The sequence below is a fragment of the Petaurus breviceps genome, unplaced genomic scaffold (genome assembly GCF_028583685.1).
Source record: "Petaurus breviceps papuanus isolate PSGF00001 unplaced genomic scaffold, PetGlider_PUasm1.0 90881, whole genome shotgun sequence".
NCBI lineage: Eukaryota > Metazoa > Chordata > Mammalia > Diprotodontia > Petauridae > Petaurus > Petaurus breviceps.
In genome coordinates, this window is record NW_027187369.1 from 11,378,286 (window position 1) to 11,395,237 (window position 16,952).

The window sequence follows — 16,952 nt, forward strand, 5'->3', positions numbered from 1 at the left end:
GTGTGTGTGTGTGTGTGTGTGTGTGTGTGTGTGTGTGTGTGTGTGTGAGTGAGTGTTAGGAAGTAGGAACAGAAAGTAAGGTCAGTGAGGCAAACAAGGCACCGCCAGAGAACTAGAAGGGGGATCAAATTAGCACAATGTCCTGGATGCCAAAGTGGAGAAATCTGTCCTAAAGGACATGGTAGTGCATGTTTTAGAACTGTGCGGAGAGGTCAGAGTGAAAGACTGCAGAAAGGCCATGTCAGTTGGCATCTAGGCCCTGGGGAACAGCCCTGGAGAAAGCACTTGTAGTCAAGTAATGGAGACAAAACCCAATTTCAGGGCATTCAGTAAAGGCTAAGGAAATGGGTACAGTGAATGGAACTTCTCTTACCAAAAGACTACCAGACAAAGGAAGGAGAAAAGATGTGTAGCTCCAGGGTAGTAGGATGAAGGAAACAGTTTCTGGTTTGTTTGTTTTTTAAGGGAGGAATGTCCTAAGCATGTGTTTGGGGGAGGAGATGTTGGATTGCAAGTGGGCAGTACAGAGGGAATGATTAAAAGGCAATGTCCCAGAGGAATGACCTGAGGGGAAGAGATCAAGAGGACAAGAACTTTAGTCTCTGAAAGTAAGCAAAGCCTCCTGTAATCCAGAAGGAACAGAGGTGGGTAAAGACAAAGGGCTATTCTGAGACACTGAGAAAGGCAAGGTTACAGAGATATTTTGGAGGAGAGAGGCTAGAATGAGTGAAGTCAAAGCAAATGGTCTCAAACACCCCCTCCTAACCCTGGGAGCTAGGTACTAGTATTATCATTCTGGCTTTATGGATGAGGAAACTGAAGGGGAGAGACACTTGCCCAGAGTCCCACAGCCAGGATGTGTCTGAGGCAGGATTTGAACTTCCCCACTCTGAGTGCTGCAACACTGAGCCTTTGGCTGCTGGCCACTGGTGGCTTGACCTTCCAGAGAGCTGTTTCGGGAAAGTAGTGGGGACAAAGCCCATGTACCAGGGGATGAGAAGTGAGGTTGATATTGAAGTAGGTAGCAAGCATAGGCTACTTTCTAGTAGTATGACATGAATGAAGAAGATATAGGACAGTGGCTTAAGGAAGGGGCCCAGTAAAAGACCAGTGCATTGCAATGGCCTACTAAATGGTCTTCCCATCTCAAATTTTCCCCACCTAATCCAGTGATTTTCCTGAAGCACAGATCTGATCATGTTGCCTTCTATTCAATAACTTCAATGTCTCCCTGCTAACCTACAGGATTATCAAATAAGAAGTCCTCTGTTTGGGATGGCTAGGTGGCGCAGTGAATAGAGCACTGGCCCTGGAGTCAGGAGGATTTGAGCTCAAATCCAGCCTCAGACACTTAACACTTATTAACCATGTGACTTCGGCCAAGTCACTTAGCCCCATCTGCCCCTCCAAAAAAAAAAGCAAGAAGTCCTCTGTTTGATATTTAGAGCTTCTTACACCCTGACCCTGTCTTTCCTTTCCGGTCTTTTTACACTTTACTCCCCTCTACATGGTCTGTGAACTAGCTACACTGGTCTACTTGTTCCTTGGAAACCACCTTCCATCTCCCATCTCTGTTTCTTTGCACTGGCTGTCCTTCCTGCCTGGAATGCCCTCCCTCCTCACCTGCAAATCTTAGAGTCTCCAACTTCCTTCAAGACCCAATATAAATAAACCAAAGAAGACAGAATACAAACATCACCTTCTCCTGGTCCCCCCATCTCCAACTGTTCATCCCCTCCCCTCCACGGTCATCTTCCATCTAGTCTGTATGTTTCTTGTATGTAGTACTTATTTATTTACATGTCGTCTCCCCTACTAAAATGTGAGGCCAGGGACTGTTTTGCCCTTTCTTTGTATTCTTGGAGTTTATCAAGGTGCCTGGCACATGATAAGAGCTTAATAAGTGCTTGGTGATTGATTCATTTTGAAGACTAGGGATCATTGAGCAGTTTGGTAAGCTGAGAGGAAGGAGCCAGTTGCAAAGAGGGAAAGATCAAAAATGCAAGGTCAAAGAGGATGCAGCAGGTCATGAGCAGCCTCATCCACACAAGTAGTGAAGAAATGTTTTTGTTTTCTCAAGGGCTATTAGGAGCCATCTCCTCTGCAAATCTACCTCGCCCAGACGGAGCTGACAGCCCTTAGCCTGAGTGACAGTAGTATCAAACGACTTCACTGTGTGCCGACAACTAAATTCCGCTGTCCATAGCCCTTCTTTATGCTGTCATCTGCAGCCCCCTGGGTGCTAGTAACCCTCACAGAATGGCTGTCTCAGATCACTGCCTGTGCTCATAGATTTGATGACTAACCATCTTTAGACAGCCTTCGGTAAATGCCCAGGTCCACACCCTTGGGTCCATGGAGACCCAATAGTGGAAGCTTAGTGGTAGCAGTCATGGAAAGAGCCCCAACTCTGGAAGCATAGTCTGGCTTCACCTCCTTCCTCATGGGGGGATCTGATCCAAGGCTTTTAGAGTCCATGAGCTTCCTCACCTGCAAGTGGGGAGAGTGGGACCATTGGTGTCTTCTGAAGGTTCTCTACAGACCTGCAGTTATGAGCCTAGGAGTCTCTTCAAAACATGCCTCTGTTATTCTTTCCAGCTCTAGTGGCTGAGGAGGAGCTTGTTAAAGAGGTAGGGCCTTGAAGTCTCAAACCAATAAAGTAGTTGGGCTCACCTTAAGGTTTCATTTATTCGTATAACAAAAGATCCAAAGAAAGTAAAGATTAGAAATTTTAATATTGGATTAGAATTTTTCCGTTCCTCCTTCTAAGCAATCAACAAACATTTAGGAAATGCCTACTATGGACAGAACACTGTGCTAGACCTTGAAGAAATACAACATTTAGGGAAAACAAAGTCTTTGCCCCGTAGGAAGTTTGCAGTCTACTAACTGCATTGGAGGAGGGGAAGGGTTGGAAACCTCCAGCCACGATTTCATCAGTACGAAGAAACTTGGGTGTGAAAATTCCCCTTACCAATACAGAGTAGCCCCTACACTATAACACTAGTCTGATAGATTTTTCTGGGGTTAGGTGACTCATCCACAGTCACACAGCACATGAGTGTCAGAGGCAGGTCTAGATTTCAAGGTCAGCTCTTCACTAACAACACCAAACTGCATTAGCAAATTGAAAGAAGTGCAAGGTAAGCTCAGGAGAAGGTCCCCAGTAGGCGAGGCTTCCTGGAAAATGGAACATTTGAATCAGGCTTTAAAAATGAACAGACATTCAGTAGGTGAAGATGGAGAAGGGCATCCCAGACATAGAGATATATACTGACATGGCATCAACATAGAGAAGTTAGTGGGAGGGGCAGGTCTCGGGAGGAAGATGACGAGTTCCCTTTTAGATATGTGGAGTTTAATGTGCTAGCTGGACAGCTAGGCAGAAATATCCAATAGGGGTTTGAAAATATGGAACTGGAGCTCAGGGCAGGGGACAGGGGGTAGAGATAGAAGTTTGAGACTTATTTGCCGACAGGTGCTAATTGAAGTGAATGAGACAGTCAAAGCAAAAAGTGTAGACACAGAAGAGATGCCCCAAGGGCAGAACCTTAGGGGACACCCATGTTTGAGGGATGAAAGAATAAGAAGGAGACATAGATGTGCTAGCCAGACAGCCAGAGGAACAATATGGAAGAGAAGTCCAGCAAATGGTCATCTGGCTTCTGCTTGAGTAAGACCTCCAGCTCTGGAAGTGGGCAGCTCACATCTCTGCAGCCTCTACCCACAGAGCCTGGTTCTGCCCTCTGGAGCCAAGCAGAACAAAGCTAATGTCCTCTTCTATATGCTGACTTTTCAAATACTTAAAGCCAGCTGTCATGTCCCTCTGAGTTTTCTCTCTAGGCTAAACATGCCCACTTCCTTCAACTATTCCTCATATGATAGGGAGTCCCATCCCTTCAGCATCCTGGTTGCTTTCTCTGTACAAGCAACTCTCAAAGTCTATCTACTAAGTTACTGCAGGGTGTGATGGGTATCTGTGGAGGGAGTAGCTGACAAAAGTCACAAATTTTTGACATACTTAGGCCTACTGCTGATGTTAAAGACTCTTTTACCAACTCACAACTTAATTCCAATTAAACTCTTTATTAGAAGTTAAAAGGAGGAGCTAGTGATGAGTCAGCCTGAGACTGGACTCACAGCATCTGCCATTTACCTAATGACAATAGTATTTTAGTAGAAAGAGCTCTTAGCTGGGAATCAGGCAATGCCATTTACCGTCTCTAAGCCTCAGTTTCTCAAATGTCAAAAACTTGTGTTTTCCATTTTCACAGAGTATAATATACATGAAAAAACATATGTAAAAGCACTCAAAGCTATCTCACAAATTCTACATGAAATCAGACCAAAATGGAACTTCATAACCTGCCTTCTATTAGTCTGTGAGACAAAAAGGTCAGGCCTACCCAGCTAGAAACCAAGCACTGGGCCAAAGAGTTATCTAGTGAATCTGGGAAAGTACACAGGCAAACCCATGTACACTGGAGGGCCAAGCTGGATGGTAGCAGAGTTAGGGGAATTCTTCATCAGCACTGGAAGCCCCAAGAAGGGCTTCTTCACCTTTTTTTGGTCATGGGCCCCTCTGGCCCATAGCTAATGAAGTCTATGGACCCTTTCCTTCTCAGATTAATAGTTTGGTGCCTACATTCATAATTGAAGGAAATGTTCAATTTCAGTTAGAGGTAAATGAAAATAAAGAGGGAATTTTTTTTCCCATCCAAGTTCTCAGATCCCTTGGAATCTATCCCTAGACTCCCCAGTCCTTCTAACCCAGAGGAAAATCTCCAGTGGGTTCTAGAGAGCTTGGCTTTGTCCTGTTTAACATTTTAATCTAAAACTTGAATGATAAGAAGAAAGCATACTTATCCAAGCTGCTAGTGACAAAACTAGAAGGAACAACATAAAATGTGTTACAGAACCCAGAGACAAAACGATATCAGGCTGGAACAATGCACCAGATCACAAGATGCCTTTTAGTAGGTATAAATATAAAGTCCTACACTTAGATTAAAAAAAATAAACAATCAGTTGCTTAAGTACAGAATACAGAACTGGCTTGGCAACAGTTCAAATGAAAAAGACTTTGGATTTTTACCTGATTCCATGTTCAAAAAGCACTGACCACGTGATGTGGGAGCCAAGAGTGCAGGGAATCAGAGGCTGCATTGAGAGATGTAGTACAGTGTCTGCAACAAGGCAAGCTGCTAATCTACAAGTAATCTACACTGCCTAGACTACCCCCTACATTTTAGGTTCAAGGCAGGAGACATTAACTTTTGCCAGACCTGCCCATAATGGGCATCAAGAGTATCCCATACCATCTAACTGCCCGATCTTTAGCCATTCCTTACCAATGCAGTCCTGTCCATACAGTACCACAGTGGCTGAGAAGCAACCCTTCATGGCACAGGGCATAAACTCACACTCCTGTGTGCCAGTCATGACAGAAAGAAAGGGAAGCCCAAAATTTTGGTTTGGCATTCTCTCAAGTTGGGATATTTAGGATTAGCTGGCTTTTAAGAAACAAGACAGATGCCTCACTTGCTAAGAATCACACTAGGAAAAAAAAGACTATTTTAAATTAGAAATGATGAACAAATCTATAGGAAATTGCAAGAAGGCATGTAGTTTTCACCTCTCATTTACATGATTCGATGAGGAGGGTAGAGGCTGGTACCACATGCATGCCTTTAAGCATATTTTATACAAATCTACCATGAAAATGATCAGAAAGGAGAAGAGCGATCTGTACAGATGCATTGGGATACCAAGCTAATGGCACCAGACATCTAGCATTGCTTTACATCCCTAACAAGATTCAATGTAAACAGAAACAAGTGAATAGGAACCAAAAGAAAGCAAACCTTAGGAAACACTTTATGGGGAAGTTCCTTTGAGTTCAGTCTCCATTCAGGTCTTTCCAAAAAAATAAATAAATAAAGCCCAAACCATAGACATTATCTCTGTAAGCTTACCCCAAAATGTAACTTAGAAAAATATACTTACCTAAGACATAAGCAGCTACTAATTTCTGGTTCACGCTTAAGTGGAAGTAGAGAGGCACTAGGGATTCCACTTCTCCCAAGGTGGGTAGCATCAGAGCTGCGACACACACTATTCCCAGGAAAACAGTTAATAAACTAGGTCCTGATGAGACAGTCCTGTTTTCTGTAAAAATACAAATACACTTCTTGAAGCTTAAACCTTGTCAATACAATTTAGACAAGAGTTCACCAGTGAGCCTTTCAAGAATACTTGTCAGCCATGAAATTATGTGCCCACTAACATCTTTGACTTATCTTCCAGCAGATTTTCCCATCCCTCCCATGCCATATGGTGCCCTGTGCTCCTTATCTGGGACCCCACCCCTCAAAGAGGCCAAGGAAACACTCCCACTACTTTCTGGGTCTGGCAGCATCCACAGGATTGGGCTCCAGCTCCCCTTGGTTCCTAGTCATAGCAGCCCATTACCACTATTCTTGGAGATGTCCCTTTGGCATCCATCCCTCCATTATGCCCATCTGCAGAGCCATTACTGTTCTGCCCTCTCAGAGCATGGCAGCAGGCAAGCAAGAAAGTACACAAAGAAAAGTTTTAAATTATCTTCATGACTGCCTCAGGTGGAAAGGAAGAAAATAAGTCTGCATATATGATAGGAGAGGCAAGGTTTAATTTGTTTAAGGGGAAAACAATTTAAAACCCAAATCATCCTAATGATTATTTTGTTCTATTATAGCCTACTTTGTAATTTAAAACAAAATTAGCCCCTAACCTATAACTGGCAAATAAGATCTCCCTAAAATGTATTATCAGGCATTATTCTACTGCATTATACAATCTCATACATTTTACAAAATGTGACAGTAACATCCTCCACTATAAAGATTTTCCACTCTTGCCTCTTTCATTAAAGCAAATGACCTTTGTCTTCTTTTACGAAATGAGGCTGTTCATTCCTGCAGGCATCACGCTCACTTTAAATCAACCTCACCAACATCAGATCAGAGAAAACAAATCTAAACTTCAGTGATTACCAATTTAGCTGAAGCAATAAAACACAAATGTTATCACAAGAGGCACAGCTCAACTGTCAATGACAATAACTAAAGCACATTTAGTGACTTACATTCCTAATAAGAATAGATTTCCTTTAAGAAAAAAAATTTAATTATTAAGTCATCGTTTCAACAAAGATTACTAAAAACCACATCAACTTCCCCAAACCTACAGGAGAAAAAAATTAAATAAGGTGTTCTTTTTTAAAATTTAAGCAATTAAAAAAAAAAAACTCCTTGTAAATTCATGGGACACAAGACTCAATAAACATAAGCAAAAAACAACCCTTGTGGTTCAGAGGATTGGAAGTTTAGAACTGGAAGGGACCTCAGAGGCCATCTAGTCCAACACCTTCATTTTATAGATGGGAAAACTGAGGCCCAGGAAGGTGGGGAGATTTGTCCAAGGTCACCCATAAAGTAATGGCAGAATAAGAACTGAATGAAGATCAATCTGGTCACTCCAGATCCAGTGCTCTTTCTATTGGGCCACAAAATCTCTCTACTAATTCACCACTTAATATAACTGAAGTCACAGTACTTGAGTGCTTTTTAGGCAAACCAAAGCACAGACACCGTTTAAACATCCTCCATTATTAAAAGTGACATTTTAAAACCACAATTTTAAACACGGTAATTTTCCTTTAAAACATACCTTCAGGATGGCTCCAAGAGTGGGGAAAGGATATATTCAGAAATTAATGTGATATAAAGCCAAAAGGGCATAAATAAATACTTGATTTATATACATGGAAAGTACCTTTGGTAGTTTTAAAATGTAATTTAGTTTATCATTCCCAGTTAAATGCTTTTTCAGTTGATGCCTTCTAACCCATACTGTCTGCAAAAATAATTTTCTTCTTTTTGATCATTTCCCTTAATAATCAGCTCTTCATGTTTTAACCTTTCATGATTTCCAATCTATGCTGGAAGGAAGCAGATTCTACCTAGGCTATTGTATTTGTTTAATACTGTTACTGAAAAGCTCCAAGCTGTGGCTTAAAACAATCTACACAAATGGGCACTTTAAAAGCCTTGCAAGAAACTAAATTCATCTAGTTTGTCTCAACAGGTCTTCAGGAAAATTTCATTTCCAACCATGGAATTCCAGATACCAAACACAAGCTATTTACTGAAAAGATACAATAAGATGGCCAGAATTTCACTTGGCTTTCGTTACCCATTCTAAGGAATTAGAACTGCAGTATGGTGTAGTGCAGGGGTGGAAAACCTGTGACTTCAAGGACTGATTCTGTAAAATCTGGATTCAGTCAAAAGGCTGCACTTAAGGATGTAGAAGGCCACAAGTGGCCCCACAACTGCAGGTTCCCCACTCCTGGTGTAGTGGCTAGGAGTCAGAAGCCATTTACCTTAGAACTGAAGCTCCTGGAGAAGGTTTCATTCTTTCTATTGTATCCCCAGTACCTAGCACAAAGCCAGGCATGTAGTAGGCACTTTACAAATATTTGATTGACTTGGGGCAAGTCACTTGACTACTCTGCCTGGTTTCCTCATGTATAAAATGAGGGAGTTGAACTAAATGGCTTCTAATGTCTCCTCCAGCTCTAGATCTAGGATCCTAAATGTGACCTTGGGCCACTCCCTTCACCTCCAAGGGACTCAATTTCCTTCTCTATAAATTGAGGGGGTTGGATTAGATGGCCTCTAAGATCCCTCCTAGTTCTAAATCTAAGATCCCATGAAAGCTTGATTTTCCGCATATTCACTAAGGAAAATGGGATAACCTGGCAAAGATGGCAGGATCTGGCACACAGGGTTGAAGGCATTTTGCTACAGCACCTCTTCTCCTCAGCAGGCTGGTGATGGCCACAACTTTGTGGCACTGAGAAAAGGAACAAAGCTGCTCCCAACCCTCATCTCTCCCAAAGAACCTTCCCATTTACACGAATGGCTTATAGTCAGATTGGGGGAGGGGGAAATATAACATCATAGACAAAAGCTTAATATCAGATCTCTCTATGCTTTTTCCATTTTTACAGATAGGCAGAATTCTTAAGCACAAAAATGTGCCCCCACTCCCCTCCCCAGAACTCGAACAAATGAAAGCCAAAAAGGAAAGAATGAAAGGTTTCAGTAAGAACTATTCAAGTTATAATGTTTGTTGCTCAGTCATATTCTTGATCCAAATATACTTACGAGAGTTTTCTAACTGATTTTAACACCCATTTGCCTGTCCCCTAATTTTAAAAAATGATTCCAGGGAGGAGTTGAAGTACCTTATTACAGAAAATACTATATTATTCTTCACTATTAAACAAGCTTTAGTAATTAGATAAGCGTGGTCCAGTGACTCAGTTATTTTTCTTGGTGGGGCAAAATAATTACAGGCTAATTCAGTCTCTTAATTCAATACTTCAAAGATCTACAATTTTATCAGTGTGGGTACTGCCTCCGCCAGCTCGGATCCTAACTCCTCCCTCATTGAGAAGCAAGGCGTCCATCTACAGTAGCTGTCCCCAGCATGGTGAGGAACCTGTCTGAATTTAGCAAGGCTGGTCCCCAGACAGCAGCCAGATCAGGCCCCGAGCCAGGCTCAGCTACCAGAAATACCTCATTGCTGAATGTGCCCTCTCACTCATTCTAGAAGAGGTATTTAAAAAGGAAGAGAGTCTGTGGGATTTAGCAAAGAATTTCAATTTCACAAAGTGTTCTGACATCAAAGATAGTATCAACAGGGGTTCCTGGCTTCAAAGAAGTGTCAGGTTCCTTTGTCAGCAACAATTATTGGTCATCCATTCTGAGAAGAAAGCCCTGTGCTATTTGCTGCCTCATTCACCCTTCCCTTTTTTCTGGCTATAAAGGCTGTATAATAACCTGAGGACTATGGCAATGTCTACAAAAGACTAAGATTTTAGCCCTGCCACCAGTGTGATCTTGGCCAAGTCACCATCAAAAGAACACAGAATGAGAGCTGGAAGGCACCTCAGAGGTCATGCGATCCAATCTGTCCATTTGACAGAGGAGAAAACTGAGGCCCAGAAGGTCAAAGTGACTTGTTCTAAATCACAGAGACCAAACCCCACCAGCTCTTCTCTATCGCTGGGTCCCAATAAATTGACTTCGAAGGTCCCTTCCAGCTCTAAATCTACGATTCTATGTTATAAGGTCACACTGAGGCAGAATTCAAACCCAGGTCCTCTGCCTCCAAATCCAGCGCTCTTTCTACTCTACTTTGCTTTGGAGAGGTTTTGGTCCAGACCCAAGATTTCATTAGAACTCCCAGTGAATAAATTCCCCCCAGCAATCCAGAGGGCACCTGCTCAGTAATTCTAGGCAGAGAATTGCCTGGGGCACTGAGAGATCACATGACTTGCCTACGGCCACACTGCAGTGGGTATCAGAAGTGGGGCTTGAACCCAGGTCTTCCTGACTCCAAGGTTGCCTTTCAACTTTCTCAAATGGACAAATTGATGGGGACCCATGAATTCCTGTAACAAGAAAGGGATTAAGCAACAAAACTCAAGCATATGCTGTATAACAATTAAAATAAGGGTGCGTGCTGACTATACTTATGTCATTAAAAAAAAGGAACAGGCTCTCTTAGTTTGTACCTTAAAAAGGTTCCCCTTCTGACAATAGAAGTGGGGAGAGAAGGAATTAAAAAGGGGGGGAATTACATTCAAAGAGCCAAGTGTGGAGATGGTGACAATGTTAAAAGTACACAATACCATTTCTGAAGAACTAAACTAGAAGGAAATGAGGAATGAAGAGGGATTGAATGAGTAGCCCACAGGGGATTTTTATAATCTGCCTAGTTTAATTAAATCCAATTTTAATGAGGTTTTTTCCCCCCAAAACAACATGAGCCTCCTTAACACAGCTTTGAGAGGGCAAATGAACCACATACGATTCACTCACATAGAAAAGCACCTTCCTGGTGCTCGCCTTCTTACCCATATAAGCCAAATGTTGCTTAGCACTTGTGTGTGTTCAGTCTTTCTATCTTTCTCTCTCTCTCATTCTCTCTCTCTCTATCTACCTTTTAGACTAATCAATTCAGCTTAGGTTGCAGCAACTAAATCAATTTGGTTCTCAAATCCCCTTATATAAGATATAAATATTTAATTATTAATATAATTAAGGCAAAGCATGAGTGGGAAGAACAGCCAGCTATTATTCAAGCAAAATTAGCATTATGATTTTTGCATAGAATCTCTGTATGCAGTAGAAGAGAAAGGGACTAAATTGAGCCCTTTGGCTTTCTTATTTTTTTCTCCTTAAAAAAAAACAACACAAAAAACAAATCTTAAATTTGAATTGTTACCAAGCCCTTTGGAAACAAGAGGGAATTGTAAACATGACATACTATTAAATGTTCCCATCTCTATTGTTTCATCCTATTCTGATGCTTCATCAAGTCAATTCAAGCAGCATTTATTAAACACCTATTAGATGCCAGGTACTGGGTTAGGTGTTAAGAGATACAAATTGACAAATGAAAGAGTCCCTGCCCTCCTTTGAGGGTTTCCATTGCCCTTGGCATAGAGGCTCTCTAAGACTGTGCCAGAACTGTACAAGGTCAGACAGGTCCTACCCCAAACTGGAAAGGCTTCAAGTACAAGCCCAGTGGCAAAGTACTTCTGTCTTCCAAGGACCAGTCAGTTAAGGTTGGCAAATTTCAGCACCAGAAGGTGGGCCACAAGGTAATGAACTGTTTTGGACAAAACAACTAAGGAAAGCTTTCTAACTAAGGCCTAGAGGAGCTGCAATCTATATTGGTGGGAGGAGTACTCACAGAAATGAAATTCCAGCTCTTTTGAAGTACCAAGGACCTATATTCTTTCTAAATACCATAACAATCATTACTTTATAACTTCATCAATAAATAGTATGTGGACTTTGTCCTGCTGCCAAGCTGTCTCTCCTTTCAAATAAATTAAATAAGAAAGGATGAAGGAAAAAGCAATCAAAACAAAGCATATAACTGCTAAGTTGTATTAGCAAATAATAAATATATTGCCTACTCTCTTCAGATTCAAAAGAACTTGTAAAGGACAGCATGTCATATGTGTTCTTTACATCCTGACCCTGTTGGGAAGTCCAACCCCAGCCCTCCATCATCCATTTCAATTTCCAGCTACCCCACCACCCCCTGTGCATGTGTATATACGCACACACACACACACACACACACACACACATTCTCAAGGTTACCATAAACCAGGGTTTTGGAACCTTTTTGTGCCAGGGACCTCTCTGGCAGTCTGGTGAGGTCTATATGGATCCCTTCTCAGAATCATGTCTTTAAATGCATAAAATGAAATATATAGGCTTACAAAGGAAACCAATTATATTTAAATACAGTGTCAAAATATTTTTTTGAAGTTCACAGACCCAAGATTAGGAACCCCTGTTTCAAATAGAAACAAAGAAAACTTCACTAAGCTTCTTTAAAATAGAGACCTGTTTGACAGAGCATCTGCTCTAAAAACACACTTTCTATTAAATGTTCCTTTATCCTTTTTTCCTCCACTTCCTTTCGTTGTTCTTTGGCAGATGGAAGAAGGGTAGCAATAATCTCTTTCCGTCCTAAAGCCTTTCTCTGGCTTTGCTCCGAAACTTGGAGACGGAATTTGTCTATTACATCATAGTGGCAGGACCGAACATCTCTGTGACGAATTACGCTGTGTAGGATCAGAAAATAAAAGCTGTTAAGTTTGGAGATTTTTGCATGACAAGTGGTAGATTTTAAAACTATATAGGCAATGTTATTAAGAAATCACAACAGGGGCAGCTAGGTGACACAGTGATTAGTGCACCGGCCCTGGAGTCAGGAGGACCTGAGTTCAAATCCGACCTCAGGCACTTAACACTTACTAGCCTTGTGACCTTGGGCAAGTCACTTAACCCCGATTGCCCAGCCACCCCCCCTCCAAAAAAGCAAAAAAATTAAATTAAATTAAAATTTAAAAATCACAACAAAACAGATTTGCTCTAAGCCAAAAACATGGGAAATTCAGATATATTCAAGGGTAAAGCATGTAACATATTTGAAATGTAGTCATGGGTCTCCATATAACAGTCTGGTACAAAAGAGACAAATAAGAAGAAAGTCTTTCTACATTTTAGATATTACATTTTTCTGATAATTGTGCCACAGCATCTACTACTTAAACAGTAAAAGTAATCAATTATTTCCTGCTCTGGTAACCCCTCCTAGTTTCCACTGCTATCTATTACTCAGATCACAAAGCTCACAATGAACTCTAAAATGAGTTCAACACATGGAGGCCGAAATAAGCAACGTAGCAGTGAATCTATCAGTAGTGCAACGTGAAGGCGGTAGCACAATGGTGTGAAAACAAGCCAGTTTGTTCACGGTGATGCTACAAAGCAATATTTATGCATTCTGCTGTTTCTTACTAAAGAACACAGAGCGTCCAGGGCATTTGGCAAGAAACCACATTTCAACAATTGGCCTTTGCAACAGAGTTTTATTACCCATATTGAAAAATCAAAGGAAAATTCCTCCCTGGTAATGAAGAGCACATTCCTAGTGGTTTTCTAAGATTCTTTAGCACACTACTTTAGCTTTCTCTCTTGGAGAAATAAAGATATTTTAGAAAGAAAAACCTGGCTACCTGTTTGCAGTTCTCATAGAAGGTTTAAGTGAACATAGGGGACCAGTCAACAGAGGCACATCTGGTCACTGGTTTTGCCACTAGGGCAAAAACCAAATGTAAATTGATTCATTAAGTAATTCAGCTCATACTCCAAATGAAATGATCTGGAAGAATTTCGATAGATTCTTACAGATAAGAAGCTCCTTACACACTTGCTCACATCACTCTCTTACTGTTTCCTCTCTATTTGGGTAAACTTCCTGGGCCTCTTAGCTGAATCATTGCAGATGAGCTTGTATTCCCATTGTTATCAGGATAGCACTAAGAAAATCAGGATGTGCTAAAGAAAACCAAATCCCTTACTGCAGATGGAGTAATTTAAAGAGAGCAAACCAGAAAAGAGAAGCTTGGTTGTTGGAGGGGTTTTTTTCCCCTTTTTAAAGGATCTTGGATATCCCTGCTGCAATTGAGAGATTAAAAAACAATCCCAAAGGTTTTTGTAGAAAATATACAGTTAAGATCTACATTGCCTTCAGCACCTTTTAAACATGACAAGCATTTGACCAATTTGTTTTAAACTGCCTAGGAACCTCTTACAGAAAAGCTCCGTGCACCCAAGCATTAAGTAGAGCTCAAAGCACAGCAAAGGCCAAAAAAAACTTATGAGCAGGTAACAAATACAAAATACAGCTTTTTGGGTTTTTTGCTTTTTTTGCAGGGGGAAAGACAGGGCAATTGGTGTTAAGTGACTTGCCCAAGGTCACATGGCTATTAAGTGTTAAGTGTCTAGTGTCTGAGGATGGATTTGAACTCAGGTCCTCCTGGCTCCAGGGCCAGTGCTCTGAATATTCACTGTGCCACCTAGCTGCCCCTAAAATACAGTTTTTTAAACCTGTCATCACTAAACTTTAGAGAAAGTTATTATTGACTTTAAAACGTTTAAGTAACAAATGACTTTGACTTACATATCCACACAGCATTGAGGCTTCACTGCCCCGGCAGCATCAACGACGACATACTTATTGGGAGTAGTGCATAAAACTGAAAGAAAAGGTCAAAATAGTCATTTAAGGCCAGCTTTCCAAAACCTGGATGGAGGCATCCATTTGCATGGTTATAAAGGCATGGCTAGGTACATTGGCCAAGTATAGAGTACTAATATAATAGAGTTATACTGAACAAGATCACCTTTCAGCCACCTGCAGCAGAGGAACTCACCTTTGAACTTTAGGGCAAATTCATAGGGGTTATACAGTGTCAACACCTGCTTGTGTGTTGACTGGTCATCTGCATAAAATATCAGCTCTGTAGGAAATACAAAAACAGGAAGATTTCCTTCCACTAATTCTGGTTGCCTTCTTTGTTGCTGCATTGGCACTGTATCTCCCCTGCCACTACTTCTCTTTTTACAGTCTCCGATATAGTCTGGATTTCTCTCTTTGATTCAGTTAAAAACTCCAAAGCATTTTTGCAATCCTAGGGGGAAAAAGAGAGAGAGAAGGGGGAGGGAGGTACAAAGAGAAAAAGAAAAACTGAATAATAATTCATTTTCAGGAGCTTGTGTTACAAGAAGGCATACATACTAGCTGGCATTTAGCTTCATGCTAGCTCATAACTCATCGAAAATACTTTAAAAATCAATTAATGAAACATGACCTTTAACTCTTGTTATTGGCTTGCTAAAACAGGCTTAATCTAAGTACCATACTATCATTTATAAATCCTCCTTTCACACACTATGAACACTATAAAAATTAGAGCACTATGAAAAATTCCATCTGGCCTATAAAGCAATAAAGAGAACCCTCAATCTCAATTAATGACACTTTTCAATACTATGCTTCAAGCAAAGCAAAATTTCAACTTTTCAATCACATCTGCATTAGGAGGTGGAGCCAAGATAGCAGAGTAAAGGCAGGCACTCTCCTGAGTTCTCCCCCAAAGCCCTCCAAATACCTTTAAATAATGACTCTAAGTCAGCATCTGATATTAACTTTTAAATTTTTTAAAAAAAAACTAAGATAAATTCCATGCTTATTGAATACAAAACAATAAATTCAATAATGATTAAATTTTACTTGGGAGTTTTTCCAGTCCAATCCATCAAATATTTATTAAACTCTGTGCTGGGAATGGGGACAAAAAGATTAACCTGCTCTCAAGGAGCTTGCATTCTATTGGAGGGATATAGCATGTAAATAAATAGGTATATACACGACTATTTGAGCACTGACAATTGGAGGGAGGAGGAAAAGCTTCCCATAGGAGCTTAGCCTTGAAGGAAGCCAGTTAGTTCTAAGAATCAGAGGTGAGGAGGGAGGACATTCTAGGCATGGAGGACAGCCTCCGTAAGACACAAAAATAAGAGATGTGTTACTAAATTCAGGAAACAGTCAACTAGCATTTATTACATACCTACTATGTGGAGTATAATAGGCACTGTGCTAAGTAAGTACTGGGGATACAAAGAAAGGCAAATATAGTCCCTTCCCTGAGGGGCTCATGGTCTAATTGAAGAGACTACATGTAAACAACTTTGTACAAACTGGATATATACAAGATAAATGAGGAGGAATCTCAGAGGGAAAGGACTAAGATGAAGAAGGACCGGGAAGGCTCTGGCAAAATCTAGAACTTTAGCTAAGACTCGAAGGAAGCAGGGGAAGCAAGGAGACAGAGATGAGGAGGGAGAAAGTTCCTGGGATAAGGGTCAGCCAGTGAAAATGGGAGATGGAGTATCTTGTGTGAGCAGCATCAAAGAGGTCAGTCATGCCGGGGTGGGACAGTGTCAAAGGAGACAAACATAAGAGATGTTATGAGGGTAGAAACCACAGGACTTGTTGTCTATGATCACTGATTATAATCATTGATTGGCTATGGGGGTAAGGGGAGGGGGGAGAAAGTGAGGAGTCAAGGATGACACCTAGGTTTCCAGTCTGGTTGATGGGAGCCTAGTGGTACCTTTGCCAAGAGTTAGGAAGAGCGGAAACAGCAAGTAGGCCTCTTTGGCTGAAACATAGTTCATGAAGGGGAGTACAGGCAATAAGCCTGGAGAGGTAGGCTAGAGCCAGACCACGAAGGGTTTAAAATGCCAAGCTGTATCTTAGAGACAGTTGGGAGCCACTGAACAATCTCGAGCAGGGGAGTGAGATAATTGGATTTTAATTTCTAAATAATATTAAGAGACACAAAATGATATAAAACAAGCCTCTGTACCCTACAAAGAAATGGAATGGTTACCATTCAAAGTAAACATGAAAGAGTTTGGCTCAAAGGTGGATCCACATCTGGACTGAGCAGAGTATGTGGGTTT

At 41.2% G+C, this 16,952-nt stretch overlaps 1 protein-coding gene across 4 annotated transcripts in view; it reads right to left on the reverse strand.

Annotated features, from left to right (window-relative positions):
• The window catches only part of MOSPD1 (motile sperm domain containing 1), an 18,934-nt gene extending 3,797 nt beyond the window's left edge, over positions 1 to 15,137 (reverse strand). The window contains exons 1-5 of one of the 4 annotated variants that reach the window (XM_069074121.1): positions 14,858 to 15,137; positions 14,605 to 14,680; positions 12,480 to 12,700; positions 10,391 to 10,504; positions 6,007 to 6,168 (exon numbers count right to left, since the gene is read on the reverse strand). In XM_069074121.1, coding sequence (XP_068930222.1) covers positions 6,007 to 6,168; positions 10,391 to 10,504; positions 12,480 to 12,700; positions 14,605 to 14,680; positions 14,858 to 15,011 — 727 coding nt within the window. In that variant the 5' untranslated portion in view covers positions 15,012 to 15,137. The remainder of the gene's footprint in view (positions 1 to 6,006; positions 6,169 to 10,390; positions 10,505 to 12,479; positions 12,701 to 14,604; positions 14,681 to 14,857) is intronic. The other 3 variants (XM_069074122.1, XM_069074124.1, XM_069074123.1) reach the window with 3 other exon arrangements.
• Positions 15,138 to 16,952: the final 1,815 nt, after the last annotated feature.